The sequence below is a fragment of the Stenella coeruleoalba genome, assembly GCF_951394435.1.
Source record: "Stenella coeruleoalba genome assembly, chromosome: 20".
Taxonomy (NCBI): Eukaryota; Metazoa; Chordata; class Mammalia; order Artiodactyla; family Delphinidae; genus Stenella; species Stenella coeruleoalba.
The window spans coordinates 17,523,681-17,540,742 of NC_137166.1; the positions used below are offsets into that span (position 1 = coordinate 17,523,681).

Below are 17,062 nucleotides of genomic sequence, written 5' to 3' on the forward strand. Positions count from 1 at the left end.
ATACATTTTAAAAAGAAAAAGCAATTTTACTTGAGTAAATAGAAATATAAACACTTGAAAGACACAAGAGAAATAGAGGACTTCTTACCTTGCCATCACTTCTAGGTTTAAGGTCATTCTGTTTAAAGAGGAAAACAAATAATATTTTAAGACACATCTAAACGAACTCTCATTACCTGCTTATTTCTAACTTTGGAACATGAGACTACACTCTGGTAGTAATTCCCTGGGAGATGCCAGGGTCTACAGAAGGGTACTGCCCACTCCCCCACCCCTGCACCCCTGACTCTGAGCGCATCAGGGTCCCTTGTTAGAATGGTATGGTTTTAAAAGTCCATAGTTACCACTTTTAGCAATGAATTTGCAAGACCAAACTACTATTTTAGGTAGAGATATTAACTGCATTACAAAAAAATCAATCAAAAATAATCCCACCTCCAAAATCAGTTCCTTTTCATAGACACTATATGTGTTGATTTACAGACAAGAAGCTCTATCTTAGCACAGTAAGGCTAGATGATTTTGGAGAAAATTTAGCCTAATGGCTGGGTTGAACGAATTTCCATTTTAGTAACTCATTCCCTCATCATGATCTGTGGCTGTTGGATAGCTTCCTCTCTCTACAAGCACTCCTAGAGCTCAGCTAATTCTTACCGGATGCACATCACCAATATAGTACTGTTTGAGCATTTCTCTGGCATCAGAGGAGTGGCCTACATCTTCAAAACTTTCAGTTGCATCTCCACCAGCTTGTTCCAGCAGAACCTCTTCTCCGCCAGGATGCTACAAGGAAAAGATATTTACTGAAGAGAGGGCTGTCTGAAAAGCTAACTAATGTAAGCTACTTCCTCCTCGCCTTTCCTCTTTTCCCCTTTCTCCCTTTAATGGCAGCAATGGGACGAATCAGCACTGCATATCCCATGACAGGATGCAATGGGGAGAACACACAGAACTCCTGTGTCTTTTGGCCAAAAATGCATAATGTGGGTTTAACTGTGAGGAAACCCAGGACAATCGCAAATTGAGAGAGATTCTATGAAACGACAAGCTGTGACCTCCAAAAATATCAAGGTTAGGAAAGCCAAAGAAAGAATATTATTCTATTCCTGCAACTTTTCTGTAAGTTTGAAATGGTTTCAAACTTTAAAGCTAAATAAATAAATAATACCAACATAATTGCCTCTATACCTAGAAAGTAGATTCTATCTATAACTTACATGCTATATACCTTGGATAAGTTATTAAGAAATTGAGATGTCTTTGTTTCCTTATTTGTAAAATGGAGACAATATGAGTACCTATCTTTACTATTGTGAGTACTATATGAGATAAGGATAGGAAATACTCTGTACTCAACAAGAGAAAGGTATAGTTAGTATAATGTGCTACCATCTATCATTTTAAAAAGCAGATACACATATGCATGCATATGCATAAAATCTCTCTGGAAACATTTAAGGGAACCTGGTGGCTGGGAGACAGGTGCAAGGAAGACTTTTCACTGTACACCCTACCGAAATTGGTTTCGCAAGTACAGTATTACCTACTCAGAAAATAATTTTTTAAAAATTGCATTTAGCACAGTCCCTGACTTAAACACTCAATAAACATTTACTTACAACTAGCAAGTTTAGAATTTACACTATTAGACATATATAGATTTATATTTTTGGAATATCAAGTAATGCTTTTAAGTAGTTACTTTTTATAACAACCTTTTAAGCAGGAATAATATTATCATCCCTATTTTAAAGATGAATTCAACAGAAGCACAAAAACTCTAAGTGTAACCTCCCAGTCAGTCACTTGCCTCTGAGCTCTGTGAGGATAAGGAAACTTCTATTTTTGGCTCCTAAAAGGTCTCCACCCAGTGATGGGTCTCCCACCCCAGCATTAAGCATGCTGTTTTGAAGCAAGAGTTAGACAGCTGCCACTCATCTGTTGTTACATCTGAACCCTCTCAGCCCTGGTAAGCTATTATTTTTGGAACTGCGTCCCAACTTGCTCTATGTACCTAAACTATGGACGACATCTTTTCCTTATGACACATCCCAACTATTATGCTGCCTTTTCAGAGTAAAAGGATAACAAAATGTCTTAGTGGTTTGAGATATTCCAGAGAATGGCTGAGTTTATGACTCCCTACATAGCTCTTTCTACAACTACAAAGTATTTTCATTTTCACCAATCTCCCATCATAAAGAAATAAATAAGCAACTCTTTTATACTTTTTTTTCCTACTGTATGGGGAAAAAAAGAATAAGGAATCAACTACAGCTTTATAACAGAAATAAGTACAGTTAGTTAACATTTTGGTACATACAACTGTTTTTCCTGTCCATTCAATCATTTCAATTATTATGCTTCAATTTTTATTGAGTACTTACAATTTAATGTACTAGGCAGTGATGAAAGGTTTTGTGTCTTCATAAAAATGAGTTCATATGGTATATACTGTTTTATAGCCTGCTTTTTATTTTTCATAGAGGCCAAGGAGGGTCAGAGTGGTCAAAAAAAAGGGTTCAGTAAAATAACTCTCACTCCAAAATGTGGTCTTGATACAGATGGTTTAGAGCAAGCAAAAATATTTCAGGGAACCCTTCGTTACTGTTTTAGAACTCTATAAACTTCAGACATTATTTAAAATCAAATAGCACCAGAGGCAATGCACTAGGCCTGAGGCCACAGCAGAGCCCAGGCCAGCCCTGAGCCAAGATAATGCCCAGGCTGCAGGACAGGAGAAGTCCCTGAGGAGAATCCCGAGAGGAGCCCCAGTGCCCCAGGGAGGAGAAGCCCCGTGACCCTGGTTGGACTGGCTCTCAGTGGGCTGCTCAACTCCAACATGAGCCTGGGTGGTCCAACCCATCTTTATCATCACCTGGGGGTGTGATCCACCACTAGGTGTCTATCCTACTGCAGAGTGACAAGAACTCAACCAGGAGCAAATATCTGAAATTAATTAATTAATTCAAAGCACAGTCCTCAGGGAAAATGGAAATTATATTCCCAAACAGTCCTTGACATAAAAATATTACTTCAACAACCCAGAGGATGGAGTTTTCAAAAAAAAAAAAAAGGAAAATAATACCACCTTCTCCTACAACTGATCCCACGATGCTCACAGATGTGATGAAAGAGAATGTCACAAATGTCCTCACTGTGATTCTTATTGGTGGATGGATCAACATGACATTCTTAGGCTTTATCACAAAGTGCTATTTCCAATGACTCTATGTAAGCTTACGCTACAGAAAGGAATCGAACTACCCATTATTAATAGCTGCATCCTGGTACTTCTGCTGTGTATTTGGGCTTCAGAGCATTCACTCTCCAAATGTGGGATAATGCCAATGACCAATCAGGAATGATGGAGACACAGATGACTGCAGCAGCCATGGCCATGCCCACCACAGATACCAAGAAAGCTTTCAAGACAAAGTGAAAAGTTTTGGAGCTAACAGATCACCAGAGGGCACCAGGTGATGCAAAGAGGAGCACATGGCCAAACGCCTCCACTTGGAAGGCATATTCAAAAATGAATTACGGACCTCTTTTTTTGTGTGTGTGTGCAGTACGCGGGCCTCTCACTGTTGTGGCCTCTCCCGTTGCAGAGCACAGGCTCTGGACGCGCAGGCTCAGCGGCCATGGCTCACAGGCCCAGCCGCTCCGCGGCACGTGGGATCTTCCTGCACTGGGGCACGAACCCGCGTCCCCTGCATCGGCAGGCGGACTCTCAACCACTGTGCCACCAGGGAAGCCCTAAAGACCTCTTTTTGAAGGTCAACCAGGGATTAGCTGTTGGGAACTTGGAGTAGTCCTTAACCTTTTAACTTTTGTTTGCACTGGAGACTCACAGAATAAAAAGGAAAATGCATGAACTGGTGCGTATGCAACAAGGATCATTCTTGTCTGACCCAGGTTCTTTTTTATGTTTGAAACTAGAAGAAACGAGGCCTGTGTGCTGGGTGACTTATAAGGAAAGAGCTATCTTTTAAATGTTTTTAAATTTCCTTCTGGTGCCTGTAGAAATGAAAGGCAGAGAAGGGGGGAAACTCAAGCTAGTGATAATATATAAAAACTTAGCAAAAATTCAACCTTTGGAAGAAACATTGCCAATTATAACTAATTATCATGTGCAATCAGCCTGACTTCTAGACCACAGTAAACTCCCGTTTTCTTGGGATCCGAATACCCTGTATTTTTATGCTTAACTTATGTGCTAGTATTTTTATAACTTCCTTTAAAAAACTAATAATTTTCATTACTGAAAATTTAGAAACTATGTATGAGCAAAAGAAGTCTCTGTATTGTTCATTTTGAGCCTACAGAATGACATAAAGAGCAAATGTGTCAAAACTTTATTCAAATAAACTCTTTTTCAGAGTGAATACTCAGGACCAGGACAGACTTAGCAAACCTTCTATATCTCTTAATACTGTCCAAGGAAAGCTGATGACCCTGATATATTGCTGGATTCTCAAGTGCCTTCAGGATGACCAAAGATAGGTTAAATATGGGAGATTCTTGATCTGGATCTCAGAATATATCAAATCCACCAGGGGAAAAAAAAGAAATCAATGGTTCTGTACTGTATGTAACCACTCAGTTGAACTAAAGACCCAGTTATTCTGGATATGAGAGTTTACGTATTGTTATAAGAAGGAAGATAGAGCAATTGCTGGCAGATACAAAGATACAAAGATACAAATTGCCCAGGGATAATTCTGTCTGAATTAAACGTCCTAGGGAAGTGGCAGTGTGCCATTCTATACCAACAGTTAAATGTAATTTGCATGTTGAGTACTGTAATCAAAACTGGGGAAATCAGAATAATATCTGTGGATTGTATCAGTATCAATATCTTGAGTTGTTTTGTACAACTACAGTTGTGCAAAATTTTACCAGTACAAGGAAATGGGTAAAAAGTACAAAGGATCTCTCTATTATTTCTTTTATAACTGCATATGAATCTTGTTATCTCAATAAAAATTTCATTCTAAAAAAATAAAATCAATTCCCTAAGTATATACTAGAGAAATGTGTATACATATATGAATTTATACACACACACAAATGATCATAGCATCATTATTCATTATGACCCCAAACCTGAAACAACCCAATATCCATAAGGAGAATATGAATAAACTGAGGTATAATCATACAATAGAATCCTAATCAGCTATGAAAAAGAATGAGGCACTGCAATATGCACAAAAGAATATAATATATTGAACCAAAGATGCCAGACACAAAACAATATATACTGTGACACTCATTTGTAAAAAGTTCAAAACGAGGGATTTCCCTGGTGGTCCAGTGGTTAAGACTCCGAGCTCCCAATGCAGCGAGCACAGGTTCAATCCCTGGTTGGAACTAAGATCCTGCATGCCACACGGTGCTGCCAAAAAAAAAAGAAAGAAAAGAAAAGAAAGGAAAAGGGCAAAATGAATCTATAGTGTTAAAGTCAAGAGAGCTAGTACCTCTGGGAATGAGGAAGGAGGCAGTGATTGGGAGGGTCTACAAGGAGAAGTTCCAGGATGTTATAATGTCCTAGATGGTGGTTATCCAAATGTGGTCACTTACTAGAGTGACACCATATGGCTAAATCTTAGGAATATATAAATAGTGGGAAAATAAGTTCCAAAATACCACAGACACAACTGCCTTTGCGTATACTCTAGGTATAGTCAAATGATCTTTGACAAGGGTGCCAGGACCATTCAACAGGGAAAGGACAGTCGCTTCAACAAATAGTACTGGGAAAACTGACTATTCACATGCAAAAGAGTGAAGATGGACCCTTAACTTACATCGCATACAAAAATGAACTCTTAATGGATTAAAGACCTAAACATAAGACCCAAAACTATAAAATTAGGGGAAAATCTTTTATGACATTGGACTTAGTGATACTTTCTTGGATATGACATCAAAAGCGAAAGCAACAAAAGCAAAAGTTGACAAATGGGATTATATCAAACTTAAAAAGTTTTATACATCAAAGGACACAATCAACAGTGAAAAGACAACCAACAGAACAAAAGATATGTAAATCATAAGGGGTTAATATCCAGAGTATATGAAGAACTCCTAAAATTCAACAACAAATCAAATAACCTGATTATACAATGGGCAGAAGAGTTGAATAGACATTTCTCTGAAGATGACACACAAATGACCAACAAGCATATGAAGAGATGCTCAACATCAGTAGTCACTGGGGAAATGCAAATCAAAACCACAATGAAATACCACCTCCCACCCATTAGGATATCTATCATCAAAAAACCAGAAAATAACAAGTGTTGATTTGGACATAAGAAATTATAACCCTGGGAATGTAAAACAGTGCAACCACCAGCACCATCTATTTCAGAACTTTTTGTCTTGTAAAACTAAAACTCTATGGGGACTTCCTGGCAGTCCAGTGACTAAGACTCCTTGCTCCCAGGACTTCCCTGGTGGTGCAGTGATTAAGAATCTGCCTGCCGGTGCGGGGGATATGGGTTCAATCCCTGGTCTGGGAAGATCCCACGTGCCGCAGAGCAACTAGGCCCCTGCACCACAACTGCTGAGCCTGCATGCTGCAACTACTAAAGCCCACATGCCTAGAGCCCATGTTCTGCAACAAGAGAAGCCACCGCAATAAAAAGCCCACGTACCGCAACGAAGTGTAGCCCCTGCTTGCCACAACTAGAGAAAGCCCACGCACAGCAACAGAGACCCAACACAGCCCAAAAAATTAATTAATTAATTATTTTTTTAAAAGCCTCTGTGCTCCCAATGCAGGGGGCATGGGTTCGAGCCCTGGTCAGGGAACTAAGATCCCGCAAACCACAGGGTATGGCCAAAACAAAACAACTCTATGCCCATTAAAAGCTTTTTTTTGATTTAATATCTCTTTCATCTAATATTATTATAGCCACCTCTACTCTTATTTTGTTACTATTTGCATGGAATATGATTCCATTCTTTCACTTTCAACCTATTAGTGTCTCTGAATCTAAAGTGAGTCTCCTACAGATGGCATATAGTTAGACCACGTATTTTTATCCATTCTGCCAATCTCTGTCTTTTGACTGGAGAGTTTAATCCATTTACATTGAAAGTAACTGCTGATATGGAAGGACTTACTCCATCAAAATGTCAGAGGACATTATCAAGAAAGTGAAAAGACAACCTACTGAATGGGAGAAAATATTGCAAGTCACATATCTGATCAAGGATTAATATCCATAATATATAAAGAAATCTAACTTAACAAAAAGACAAACAATCCAATTTAAAAATGGGCAAAAAACTTGAATAGTCGTTTCTCCCAAGAAGATACAGAGAACGAATAAGCACATGAAAGGATGCTTAACATCATTAGTCATTAGGGAAATGCAAATTGAACCACAAAAAGATACCAGTTTACACCTGCTAGGATGGCTATGACTGAAAAACAGAAAAATTACAAGTGTTCCGTGAAGAAGTTAGAACCCTCATCCATTGCTGGTGGGAATGTAAAATGGTACAGCTGCTGTGGAAAACAGTTTGGAGTGTCTTCAAAAAGCTAATTATAATATAATTACCATACGACCCAGCAATTTCACTGCTAGGTATATATCCAAATGAACTGGAAACAAAGACTCAAACAGACACTTGTATGCCATTGTTCACTGTAGTATTGTTCACAAAAGCCAACAGGTGGAGACAACCCAGGTGTCCACTGAAGAATGGATGAACAAACAAAACGTGGTATACACATATCATGGAATACTATTCAGCCTTAAAAAGGAGTGAAATCCTGATACATGCTACAACACAGATGAACCCTGAAGACATTATTCTAAGTGAAATAAGTCAGACAAAAACGACAAATACTGTATGATTCCATCTATATGTGGTACCTAGAACAGTAAAATTCACAGAGACATAAGGTAGAAAAGTGATTACCAGTGGCTGGGAGGAGGTAGCAATGGGAAGTTATTGTTTAATGGGCACAGTTTCAATTTGGGATGATGAAAAATTTCTGGAAACAGCTGATGGTGATAGACACACAACAGTGTGAATGTACTTAATGCCATTGAACCGTACACTTAAAAATGGTTAAAATAGTAAATTTTATGTTATGTATATTTTACCATAATAAAAATAAAAATTTAAAGACCTAAACATGCTAAGTAAATGAGGCCAGATACAAAAGGACAAATATTGTATGATTCTACTTATATCAGGTAGCTAGAATAGGCAAATTCATAGAGACACAAAGTAAATTAGAGGTTGTATCAGGGGCTTGGGAAGAGTGATGAGAGGGTAGTTATTGCCTAATGGTTACAGAGTTTCTGTTTGGGGTAATGAAATAGTTTTAGAAATAGATAGTGATGTTGGTTGCACAAACTGTGAATGCGATTAATGCCACCTAATAGTACAGTTAAAAATGGTTAAAATGGCAAATTTTTATGTTATATATATTTTACCACATACACACACAAAGCTAGGTTTACATACCTATAATTAACATAAGCCCAAAAGTTTACTTTTGTCTGAATCACAGCAAAACAAAACAAATAAGACCAAGAGTCTGGAGGTTATCCTCAGTCACCTAGATTGGTTGGTTACCAGTGCTATTCAAATCTATTGGACAATCATAAGTTTCTCCCTATTTTTATTAAGTAAACCTAATATAAGGCAGTACACATTTCCCATTTTTTCTAGGATCTATTTTGCTTTTAAATCTCATATGAATTTGTAAAAACGATTCTTTTGAACTGGATAGCCTTTGTGTTTTAAGACTAATGGATCTTGTCTCAGCTTTTAATGCATGAGCAATTATATAACACTACAAATATTTCAAATAAACTATATGGCAACCAAGATCATAAACTTTCAATTGATGAAACAATGCCTGTGATCTATTCATTTCTATCTCAGACCAGCAATAATCAAGTGAAATACTTTAGATACAAAGGAAACTTTGTAATGTCCTCTTGGGAAGGCTTTTAGCGGGTCAATTGTCCACGGAATATGTGGTAGGGAGCAGGGGAAGCCTTTTGGCTTTTCCTTAAGTTCATTTACTAAGTATTACTGAAAGGAGGACAGAAACTTTATGTTTTAATATAGAAAAGAAAGAAGACAAATTGCTAACAGAAAATAATACTTCCAGATTACTAATTCTATGGAAAGGATAGGGGACAGATGGGCAGAAAAGAGGAGAATGTGAAGAATGACAAACAGTTACAGGATAAAAATCTTACTGGGAAAAAATTACACAAATTCTCTGTGAATGGAAATTCCATGCTGATGTAATAAAAATGTAACAATAGGGGGCTTCTCTGGTGGCACAGTGGTTGAGAGTCTGCCTGCCGATGCAGGGGACACGGGTTCGTGCCCCGGTCTGGGAAGATCCCACATGCCGCAGAGCGGCTGGGCCCGTGAGCCATGGCCGCTGAGCCTGCACATCCGGAGCCTGTGCTCTGCAACGGGAGAGGCCACAACAGTGAGAGGCCCGCGTACTGCAAAAGATCACCTGACTTGGAAAATGAAATCTAGAAACATTAAGATTACAGAAGCTGCAAAATTAGGCCAGCCTACCCAAACAGATTAGCAGAATACCTCATCAAAATAAGATACGGATGTTAAAGTTTTGGAGAGGACAAAAACTACTTCCTAAAAAACGGTCTGACAACTCAGAAAAAGATAATAGACCTGGGTGGTGAACAGCAGGAAATGGTGCAGGTCCATAGGTATTTGCATTTGGATTAGAAAGAACCTAGCAAGGCAGGGGTGTCACCTAGGAGAGGTTAACTTGATGGCTGCCAGAAATGGTGTAACCTTGGCAGTCACAATTGCTCACGGTCTGAATTTCAGGTCTGCAGATCTGAACATAACTTATTCCCACCAGATTACATACCCTTATCCCCACTGTACTAGGTACCACTGCTACAGATTCTCACAATTCCTTAGGCATCTTCATGGTACTATCACAATTGCAATTATTTATTTAATGTCTTTCTTCCTCCACTAGACTATAAGCTCCCTGAGAACAGGGACCATGGTTGTCTTATTCATGGCTGTATTCCTGAACATAGCATAGAACCTGGAACATAGTGAGATCTAGGGGGCGCTCACTCTGCCCTCCTTCCCTCCCATCTGCCCTCTCTCCCTCTCTGGCATGTATGCTGCACGAATAAATAAACCAAAGTCGATTTGTGATCAGGGCAGCTCACCCAGACAGTGCTGGAGTTTAAATTTTGCCTCATCTTCTTTCTAGCCTTCCCTAGGACCAACCACTTGAGATCGTTCAAGGAAAGAAAGCATACTTTCTACAGATTTGGTAATTCCACAAGCTAGAGAACGATCAAATTGCACTTTTTTTTGACCAGCCTTGGAGAAATCCAGTAAGAATTGTTATTAGTCAGACACTGAAGCTTTCAAGGGGTACCCTAGGGTGGCACCAAACAGAGCCTGCATTCTCCATCTTTCCAAAGGCAAGACCACTCTACCTTACACAACAATTGCTTGTACACAGACCTCATCTTCCCAGCAAGTCCAAAGCATCTAATTCACCTTTAAATCTTCAGAGCATGCGCTCGTTAGTAAGCACTCAAAAGATGCTACAGGAAACAATATAATTTTTTATTATTAATAAAAATAACCACTAACACTTACTGAACTCTTTATGCCAGGTACCATGATAAGTCTATATGAATTACCTAAATCAATTGTCTCAACAACAACCCTGTGAAGTAGGTACTATTATCTCCCTTGAAGAGATGGAAAAAGGCCTTTACAGAGCACAACTGCCCAAGGTTACGGTAAAGTAGGAAACTGAACAAGACTCTTGAACCCCAAAGCCCACACCCAGCCATTAAAATGTGTTATATATATATCGCCAAATGTGTGTGTATATATGTATGTATATGTGTGTGTGTGTATATATATATATATATATATGTGTGTGTGTGTGTGTGTGTGTGTGTGTGTGTATCACCAAAATTCTCTTCAAAAGACACTTAAGAAAATGTAAAGGCAAAATACAGACTGTGAGAAAATACTCGCAATGCATATTTCTGAAAGGACTTGCATCCAAAATATATAAAGACTGCTTTCAAGTCAATAATAAGAAAACAAACCAATTAAAAATGAGCAAGACTGAACAGACACTTTACAAGACATGCAAATGGCCAATTAGCCCATGAAGATACTCAACATCATTAGTCATCAGGCAAATGTAAGTTAAAACCATTATTATATATCAGCACACATCCATTAGAGTGGTTAAAAGTAAATCACTGACAAAACATGTGTCAATGAGGATGTGGAGAAACTGGAAAACTAATGTATTGCTGGTGCGACTGGGAAAAGGTCTGGCAGTTGCTTAAAAAGTAAAACAAAGACAAAAACAAAAAAATATGACCCAGCAATCTCACTCCTAGCTATTTACCCAAGAGGAATGAAAACATACGTCCACACAAAGATTTGTACGTGGGCTTCCCTGGTGGCGCAGTGGTTGAGAGTCCGTCTGCCGATGCAGGGGACACGGGTTCGTGCCCCGGTCCGGGAGGATCCCACATGCCGCGGAGCGGCTGGGCCCATGAGCCATGGCCGCTGAGCCTGTGCGTCCGGAGCCTGTGCTCCGCAACGGGAGAGGCCACAGCAGTGAGGCCCGCGTACCGCAAAAAAAAAAAAAAAGATTTGTACGTGAAAGTACAAAGCAGGTTTATTCATAATAGCCAAAAACTGGAAACAACCCAAGTGTCAATCAACAGGCAAATAGCTAAATTTTAGTATGGTTACAATGAAATTAGAAGCACTAAATAGGAATAAATTGCAGATACACAGAAAAAATATAGATGAATCTCACAGATATGTTAAGCGAAAGATGTTAGACAAATAAGAACACATACGGGTCTGCAGTGTTAGAAATCAAATCAGTGGTTGTACGGGAACATAGATGGTAGAAATGTTCTATACAGTGATTGTGATGGTGATTACACAGATGAGACATTTTTCAAAGCTCACTGAACTCCACATATAAAATCTATACATTTTATTATATGTACATTAGATCTCAATAGAGTTGACTTAGGCGGGGGAAAAACTTAGATGGCAAAATATTACTAACAACCCAAATGTTTATAAATATGAGACTGCTTAAACAAATTATAATCAGTCCAACAAATTCTATGAAGAATAAAGAAGTATTCCAGGTATGGATATGGAAAGACTCCTGAGATATACAGTTACATGAAAAAAGCAAGGCATATTTCAGCAGGTATTGTATGCTGTTACCTTATGGGTGAAAAAAAAAAAGTGGGAGGAACTACATTCACTTTTGCTTGTACATGCAAAACAAAACTCTGGAAGGATTCACAAACAGCAGTAGCTAACTTTAGGAGGAGGTCGAACTGGGCAGATGGGAGGAAGGCTTTTCACAACGTACCCGTATGACCTATTCAAAAAATGAAAAAATTACCTGGGTTCCAGAAAAAAGGTACTAATTCTAACTTCCCTCTATCACATTCCCAATCCTTCCAAATTATATCTAAGATGTGGAAGAAGCTGGTTGTAAAACAGACCTAATTCCATACTCTATAGCCATGAAAAAAAACTGAGGCAAATTCTAATGTAGTGGGCATAGGTTATCTGGTCAGACTGCCTGAGTTCAAACTCCACCTGTACCACTTAACATTATGACTTTGTGAAAGTTATTTCTCTGCTCCTCAGCTTTCTAATCTCTAAAATGGGTTGTTAGAAGGGTTAAAAAAGAAATTACATGTAAGCCACCAGAATAATAAGCACCCAAGAAATACTATTACTATTAAACCAAATCAATTAATAGACACTATAATTCAATTAAGGAATACTATGATTCCATTTCTACTTATACATATCTGTATACATTGGTGTATGCGTGGACGATGTAGAAGGATTCAAACAAATTCTTGGGGTTTAAAGAGTTTTACTTTCTTTCCTTCTGTATTGTTTTTCCCTCCAACCTAGTATTCCCACTTATGCCAACAGTCACTAAAAAATACATAGAAAGCTTTAAAACAGCACTACGTGTTGTTACTCTTTTCAGAAATGGTTAATTATACATAAAACAATGGCTTCCAAACTTTTCTCACTTGTGATACAGTAAGAAAACAAGAATATTAACTGAAACAAAGGTTCACAAAAACATGCTTTGTGAACAAAGGTTTACAAAATCATACTTACCCTTGCTAAGAGAGATGCACTTTGATATGTTCTAGTCAATGTCATAAGATATTGTAACCATTTTTATGTGATTTTCTTTCTAAACAGAGGTTCACAAAAGCTATACTTGACCTGTCCCCTCCTTGATCATACTGACCTCATCTAATACTCTCCAGCTACCATAACCTCCCTCACTGTTCGTCAAACACACTAGATATACTTACACCTCAAGGCCTTTGAACTTGCTCCCTCTGCCAGGAAAGCTCTTCCTGCAGATATCCACATGGCCAGCTCCCTTAACAGAAAGCCTTTACTCTAGTCCTCTTCTTAATCAAGCTATTTCTGGCCATCATACCTAAAATTTCAACCCCTCATCTTCACGCCCTCACCCCATACATGTCCACAGACCTCTTCCCTGCTTTATTTTTCTCCTTAGCACTTAACATAGCATATATTTTAGTTATTTACTCTGCTTATTTTCTGCTTCCCATAGATGGTAATCTCCATGAGGGCATAAATGCTTAACTCTCTGCTGCTGCATCCTCAGCACCTAGAACAGTATCTGGCACTTAGTAGACACTTGATAAATATTTGAATGAGTAAGTGAATGAATGACTAGACTTGGAGTGAAGAACACAGGGACAGAGATGCTGGAACAGGTAAGTTAGAATGGCTAACTACAGGTAAAGATTGGCAACTCAAGCTTGAAGGGCCGCCCCTGGCACACCTGTGATGTCTCTGGCTCCATCAGCATGTGGTAAACCAGGCTGGGAACCACTATTAAAGATTAAACTCATGTCCACTACACGCACTAAGTGTTCCTTCCAAGTTCATTATCTATTCTGAATCAATCAAGAAGAAACTGGGGGGGAAATGAAACCACAAATGAAAAACATTACTGGCCCATTATGGACTATGCTTTACCAGGCATGCTACAAGCCACACTTGAAACTTATTATGAGGCATACATCAAAGGACATAGCTAAGTCTAGAATTCCAAAGTAATACTGTGTAGACAAGAGAAACCAAGGTATTTATCTAAAGCACACCCTGCCACTAATCAACTGCCTGACCAAAATCTCTCTGAACCGGTTTCTTATATCCCTGTTAAAATAAGGTTCACTACTATCCAACTCACTCTCAACTAGCTAATTTGAGGCTGAAATAACGGGAAAGCACTTTTAAAAGCATAAATGCCATACGCCCTACAAATACAAGAAGTTACTAAATTCTAAGATGTTACCTTATTGTCCACTAGAAAGATTTATTTAAAACAATGTCCTTAAAAAAAAAAAAAAGGGGGGGACCAAAAATAAAAGGGACTTCCCTGGTAGCGCAGTGGTTAAGAACCCGCCGGCCAATGCAGGGAACAAAGGTTTGAGCCCTGGTCGGGGAAGATCCCACGTGCTGTGGAGCAACTAAGCCCGAGCGCCACAACTACTGAACCTGTTCTCTAGAGGCCGCGAGCCACAACTACTGAAGTCCACGCGCCTAGAGCCTGTACTCCGCAACAAGAGAAGCCACCACAATGAGAAGCCCATGCACCGCAAGGAAGAGTAGCCCCCGCTCTCCTCAACTAGAGAAAGCCCGCGAACAGCAACAAAGGCCCAACGCAGCCAAAAATAAATAAATTTTTTAAAAAATTTATTTAAAAAAGTAATAATAAAATGAAACAATATTCTTTTTGGGAAATTTTACGTTTTAAAAGTTTTTATAGATTTATGAATCAGGATGTAGAGCTTTATCCCGTAAGCCCCAAATTAGTAGAAAACAAATTTTGCTAGTACATTTGCTCCAGAAAGAGAATGAAGCGAAATGAAACTTTTTCTCAGTTACAGCAGGATTATATTATGCAAGAACTTACAAGGAATTAACCATAAGATTATTAATCTATTACTCAAAATAAAATAATACACACCATAAATAAATAAATAAGCATTTAAAATATCCTAAACCCTCAGGGATTGGGAGTGAGGGGAATGACTGCAAAAAAGCAAGAGGGAACTTTTTAGGGTGATGAAAACACTCTTTCTTAATTGAAGTTGTGATTACCTGGGTGAATACATTTGGCAAAACTCATCAAACTGTACATTTTAAATAAGCACAATTTATTGTATGTAAATTACACCTCAGCAGAGTTAAACAAATTGAAAGTCTGTTTCCTTGAAAACAAAACAATCACTCAGTTGTATCAGGGTCTTGAGAACTTGTGAAACCTAATACAAAAAAAAAAAAACCCTAATACAACAGGCTTGATTTACAAAAGAGGGTGACAGAGCCTGAGTCAATGGCCAAAAAAAAAAAAAAAAAATCAACTCATAACCTCTGGACTCAAGGTCAACTCAAAATAGAAAAAAGAAAGGCAGCATAATGGGGGGAAAGGAGGAGCCATCTCAGCTTCTCGAGAAAATGAAAAGCAAAAAATGATATTACTTCAGAAGGCATAGTGTAAAGGGCAGAGGTTTGGAGCTTTCAGACCTGGGTTCGAATGGCTCTAGGTTGTTAGGTGAGAGACCCTGAGTCTCAGTTTCCCTTTCCGTAAAGTGGGCATAATGGTGACTCAGAGTTTAGCCAAGCACGTCGTAAGTGCTCAATATGTGACTCAAGGCACGAGAGTTTAGTGACGGCTGGAAATGCATGCACACCTAAGGCCCCCCCATCTCCGTCTCGGAGTGTCGTGCTCCCTTCCGTACGCCTCTTCGCCCTCAGCCAGGCCTCACTTCCCTCCTATACACACCCTAGCAGCGTTTCCGGGCCCGACCACCCTCGCCAATGCAGCTCCCAGGGGCCGCCCACCACCCGGGCCCCACCTCGTTAAGGAAGCGGGTGACATCGTAGACTCGCCCGTGGATCACCAGCCAAATCTCCTTCGGGGAGTTGCGTTTCGCCACCTCCTCCAATCGGTAATACGTGACGGAGGTCTCGACCCCTCGCCCTTTCCCATCGCTGCCACTTGCTTCCACAGTCTCCATCGGGCCTGAGGTACCTCTCCTCTACCGCTATCCCGGTTTCCGTTGCCAACTTCCTGCAGGTAGACCTCACGCTCAGTCCTCCCCGGCTTCCGTAACCCGGGCCCATAAGGCCAGCGGAGGCTCCTGGCAACAGCCAATTACGCTTCCTAATAGTTCCTGGTTCGTTTTCTTTTCACCAATGAAACGGGGGATTCAATTTCAAATCCCACCCACTCCTCGCCCGATCCTAGGGGCGTAAGCCTGGTTCGAGGTCCAACTTACCAATCAGGACCATCCATCTCCTCCAATCTCACCAATCAGATACCGTGATTTTGGAAAGGCGCCTAAGCGAGACACGTCGTCTGAAAGAGAAGTTTCTTCACTTGTCGTAGGGGCCTGCAGAATTCTGGAAGATGGGGCCGAATCACCATTTTCACGTTTCCCTTCCCTCTGCCGTGGATCCCTCCTGAATCACGCGGAACTCGTTTCCCCGCCCACTTCCGGCGCAGCCTCTGTTCCAGCCCCAGCTTTACATTTTTGCAGCCTCCAGGCTGTGATATGGCAAATCCATTTTTAGGCTCAGTCTCCTCCTCACCAGTAAAATGGGCATGATACACTCTACCCTGTAGAGAAATCTGGCCGATTAAGTGAGAGAGAGTGTATACACATACATGCAGAGCGCTTGGCACACAGTAATCAATACATAAATAACAGGCGGTGGGCCGAGGCCTAGAGAAAGTGATTGGGGGTACGATATGTAGTATCCCAAGTTTGTGCCACTACTAAGAATCTGATTTTGTTGTATGTCAGTTTTATCTTAATAACGATCAGGGCGGAATGTGTGTGGGGGGGATCTGATTTTTAAGCGAATTCTTCAGTGATCAGGACAATGTACACTGTTTTCGTTTCTCTGTGTTCTAAAATAG

The 17,062-nt window shown here is 39.7% G+C and overlaps 2 protein-coding genes across 4 annotated transcripts in view; both read right to left on the reverse strand.

Annotated features, from left to right (window-relative positions):
• Positions 1-16,257, reverse strand: part of CYB5B (cytochrome b5 type B) — a 30,248-nt gene extending 13,991 nt beyond the window's left edge. The window contains exons 1-3 of the mRNA XM_079907077.1: positions 15,996-16,257; positions 655-783; positions 89-118 (exon numbers count right to left, since the gene is read on the reverse strand). Of these exons, the coding sequence (XP_079763203.1) occupies positions 89-118; positions 655-783; positions 15,996-16,157 (321 nt within the window). The 5' untranslated portion in view covers positions 16,158-16,257. The remainder of the gene's footprint in view (positions 1-88; positions 119-654; positions 784-15,995) is intronic.
• NIP7 (nucleolar pre-rRNA processing protein NIP7) overlaps positions 725-17,062 on the reverse strand; it is an 82,581-nt gene continuing 66,243 nt past the window's right edge. The window contains exons 6-7 of one of the 3 annotated variants that reach the window (XR_013825259.1): positions 16,419-16,532; positions 725-783 (exon numbers count right to left, since the gene is read on the reverse strand). The gene's annotated coding sequence lies outside the window, so the exon portion shown is untranslated. Of the gene's footprint in view, positions 784-16,418; positions 16,543-17,062 lie in introns of all 3 variants that reach the window. The other 2 variants (XR_013825260.1, XR_013825261.1) reach the window with 2 other exon arrangements.